The following is a 4,285-nucleotide window of genomic DNA, read 5'->3' as shown; positions in this document are numbered from 1 at the left end:
GGGTCAGCAAATACGTACTGCTAGGCTGCTAGCTATTCACTTAAAAGAATGAACACGTCTTTTTTTATTCCCATGTTACCTATTGTCGTGATCTTTTGTCTTGCATGCCAAACCCTTTAAATCAATTAAAATGAATCATTGATCATTGAGTAAGAAGTACTGTATTGATAGAATTTAATTAGATTATAATTTAAAATCTTCATCGCAAACTTCATACGGGCAATTGAAACCTTAACCACATCGCGAGATTATAAGTTTTGTCTACTTTCATTCCCTTTTTGTAGGCCATGGTTTGGTCGTTTGGATCTTGGGATCGATCAAGGAAATACCCAATCGACGGACTATTGGTGTGACCTAACCATGCCATTTGTTAATTAGTTAGGTTCAAACATTCTAAAATGAAGTAGGAAACACATCCAATTAGAAGAATTAGAAGAATATTTCAGATTATTCCGAAGGTCCGTATTATACCATAAACGCATAGTTTTAAATCGAAATGAATATATCCATGATCACCAACAAAATGCGATGGCTAATAACCTACGCACAGAAATACGCCCCAAACGGCGCCATTAGATCGATAATTAAGTTGAAGAAGTAAAAGCGGCACCGACTAAATAGTAGAAGGAAAACGACTCTCAGGAGATGACGAAGGATTGATGCATGCATGATTCGATCGAGCTAGCTGGGTGCCTGGGTTAAGTACGTACGTGCTTCCTTTGAAGCTAGATACGCAGACAGCTTCTGGGAGTTCTGGTCTTCAAAATTCGCATGAAGATATCATCGATCAATAATGTTACGTAGCTGATCGAGGTCCACCTTTAGAAGTACAGAACTACTCGATTCGTCTTAAATTGGTAAACTCAATCCAAATAGATGCACGACTCTCTGCTAAGACTCATCACATATCTAAATAAAAGACTAGAATTAGGACAATGTTTCCATCGTCGGGCGCTATACTTCAGATCGATGTATCCATATAATAATCTTTCTTTCAACAGTATCCATCTAATAATCTTGATTATTAAACTTAGACGCGTACGTACGTTATACACAGCTAGCCCTACCACTGTTTCGACTATTATGAACTTGTCATATATTTGACCGGTGCCGGAAAACTGAGTTATTATATATGAATGCACTCATTCAAAGACTCAACAGTAAGGACCATTTCCACATAACTAGCTACAGAAAATAACGAAACCAATTTCAAACTTTTAACACGAATGATCACATACAAAACTGAAACCGATCACACCATATTAAGCAGCTGTAACTGATAAGGCTAGCTAGCATTCTTACTGAGGAATTGAACTCTGCATTTACAAACCCAGAACAAGCAGCCAAGCAGGGTCATCATTTTTATTTTAATATTTTCGAAAAAAATGAAACAACGGTCAGTGTTTTCACAAACCCGGTCCCACACGTTTACATATATGCATGTGGGTGGTTCAATCTTCTCTCTGTGTAAATCGTCTCCCACAGATCACTACTATATAAAGGAGACAACAATCTCAGACACTAACAGCAAAGCAAACCAGGAAAGCCATTTACAGATCGATAGACCACCAATTGTTCCTAGACAAAAAAACAATAGACCAAAACACAAAACAAGCTCTCGTAGAGAATCAAACATTATGAAGAAGAAGTGCCCGACTACTACTCTACCCTATTTCATTCTTTCCTTCTTCTTCATATCCACTTCTCTCTTCTCCCTCACTCACGCCGCCGGCGGCAAATGGCAGCTGCTTCTCAAGAACGTCGGCATTTCCGCCATGCACATGCAGCTCCTCAAAAACGACCGTGTGGTCATGTTCGACCGGACCGACTTCGGAAAATCCAACCTCTCGCTCCCCAACGGCGTCTGCCGCAACAACCCCAACGACACAGCGCTTAAAGTCGACTGCACGGCTCACTCCGCCGAGTACGACGTGGCGTCCAACAATATTCGTCCCCTGTTTGTGTACTCTGACGTGTGGTGCTCCTCCGGTGCAGTAAACCCCAGGGGAAGTCTAGTCCAGACGGGTGGTTTCAACGACGGCGAGAAAAGGGCGAGGGTTTTTGACCCGTGTCCTACTTGTGACTGGAAAGAGATAGAGAACGCGCTAACCAACCGGAGATGGTATGCCACAAATCATATTCTGCCAGATGGACGGCAGATAGTCATCGGCGGACGACGACAGTTCAACTACGAGTTCTACCCCAAAACTGGAGGCTCAATGAACGCGCACAGTTTACCTTTTCTGGTTGAGACAAGTGACGGCAACGCCATAGAGAACAATCTCTACCCCTATGTTTTTCTCAACCTTGATGGCAACCTTTTCATCTTCGCTAACAATCGAGCCATTTTGTTCGACTACGTAGCTGGTAAAATAGTGAAGACGTACCCCACAATTCCCGGTGGAGACCCGAGATCATACCCAAGCACCGGTTCCGCCGTGTTGCTACCTCTCAAGAGCTCAAAAGGTCAGGTTGCGGCGGCTGAGGTTTTGGTCTGCGGTGGAGCTCCCAAAGGCTCTTATGTAAATGCTGAAAGTGGGACATTCGTGGAAGCATTGAAGACGTGCGCACGGATTAAAATAACAGATCCGAAACCGCAGTGGGTTGTGGAAACCATGCCTCTAGCTAGAGTCATGGGTGACATGACGTTACTTGCCAACGGTGACGTTTTAATTATCAACGGTGCCGGACTAGGTACCGCTGGCTGGGAACTTGGCCGGAACCCTGTACTAAAACCGGTTGTTTACAAGTCTGATAATGCCGTCGGATCAAGGTTCGAGCAACAAAACCCGAGCACCATTCCACGCATGTATCATTCCACGGCAATACTACTACGTGATGGAAGAGTACTCGTTGGAGGCAGTAACCCTCATATTCGATACGAGTTCTCAAACGTGCTTTTCCCAACAGAACTTGCATTAGAAGCATTCTCTCCTAATTACTTAGACTCACAATTTGCTGGTATACGTCCGAGCATCTATTCACCTCAGTCACAAGTTACAGTTGGTTACGGCCAGAAGCTAGCCGTCCGGTTCTCGATAACAGGGAAAATAGCACTAAACTCGGTGTCTGTTACGATGGTGTCACCTTCATTTACTACACATTCCTTCTCGATGAACCAGAGGCTATTGGTTCTTGCTTCCGAGAATGTTATAGCAGTGGGGAACTTGAAGTTTGAAGTTCAGGTTACGACGCCGGCTACCGGTAATCTAGCACCGTCCGGATATTATCTTCTATATGTGGTTCACCAGCAGATACCAAGTGAGGGTATTTGGGTCAAGATTCAGTAGAAATTAAAAATATAGCATACCCGTATAGATGCATGCAGTTACTTTCTTAATTTTTTTCATCTACTACATTAGTTATTCTTACAGTATTAACAAGTTGAGAGATTTGTATACAGCACGTGAATATTAATAAAGTCAGTAGGGTTCTTGTCAATAATCATGATTGATCTAGATGACTAGCAAAATATTATACATGTGAATATATACAATGGTCTTAATAAAACTTGAACGTTTATATACGTGAGGTTTTTGGGTTAATTTATTATACATCAATGTATGTTATACATCCTACATCCAACGGTTGACAACAAATATTATTTTTCTGACCCCACTCACAATACAATATCGACCGTCGGATGTGTGATGTATAACATATATTGATGTATACTATAATTTTCCGAGTTTTTTATGCATGCAAGCTAGTTTTACTGTATCAATACTTTGGCAATAGTGAAACATACACCAGATCAGATTTAGATTCGAAAATTATGTTATGAAACAAGCGAGCATGCATGTGTATAGTAAAAAGCCTACAATGTAAGAGGATTTATAATCAGAGATTGTCTTCGGTATTAAGTACTATTATTCCTCGTTGTCGTTAATAGTTTATCTCTTCTCCTCTTTTACCATCAAGATTAACCGGTGTTGTCGTTGTTAACTTGCTATAGAACTGAGCTAATTTATATATGCAGGCCAACTGTATTGATGGTGCACGTTTGGTTGAAGAAGAAATTGTCCGGGGAAGCTTCCATGATGATGCATGGTTTAGGTCAAAATATGTTCCGTGCATGTTTTTACCCTTTTAGCCGATAAATTTCTCTGGATTGAAATTTTCATCAGTCGTCAATGGCTTCGTAAGAATTCAAACCGTGATAAAACCAATGTAGCTTTTTCCTTCAAAGATTATCGCCGTCCAGTAGTATTTGTTAAAATTATGAAGGCCGAGGACTGCAATAGGAGTCACTTTCTTAGTCACGGTTGGCTCCTCTTGATCAAGA

At 41.4% G+C, this 4,285-nt stretch overlaps 1 protein-coding gene across 1 annotated transcript; it reads left to right on the top strand.

Moving 5' to 3' along the window:
• The first annotated feature begins 1,524 nt into the window (after positions 1-1,524).
• LOC126782632 (aldehyde oxidase GLOX) lies at positions 1,525-3,486 on the top strand. The gene has a single exon (XM_050507920.1). It carries the CDS (start codon positions 1,638-1,640, stop codon positions 3,288-3,290), a length of 1,653 nt encoding a protein of 550 aa, XP_050363877.1. The 5' UTR covers positions 1,525-1,637; the 3' UTR covers positions 3,291-3,486.
• The last annotated feature ends 799 nt before the right edge of the window (positions 3,487-4,285 follow it).

The sequence above is a fragment of the Argentina anserina genome, chromosome 2 (assembly GCF_933775445.1).
Source record: "Argentina anserina chromosome 2, drPotAnse1.1, whole genome shotgun sequence".
Classification (NCBI taxonomy): domain Eukaryota; kingdom Viridiplantae; phylum Streptophyta; class Magnoliopsida; order Rosales; family Rosaceae; genus Argentina; species Argentina anserina.
The sequence above is the reverse complement of the archived record's forward strand: the minus strand, read 5'-3'. Positions and strand labels throughout refer to the sequence as shown.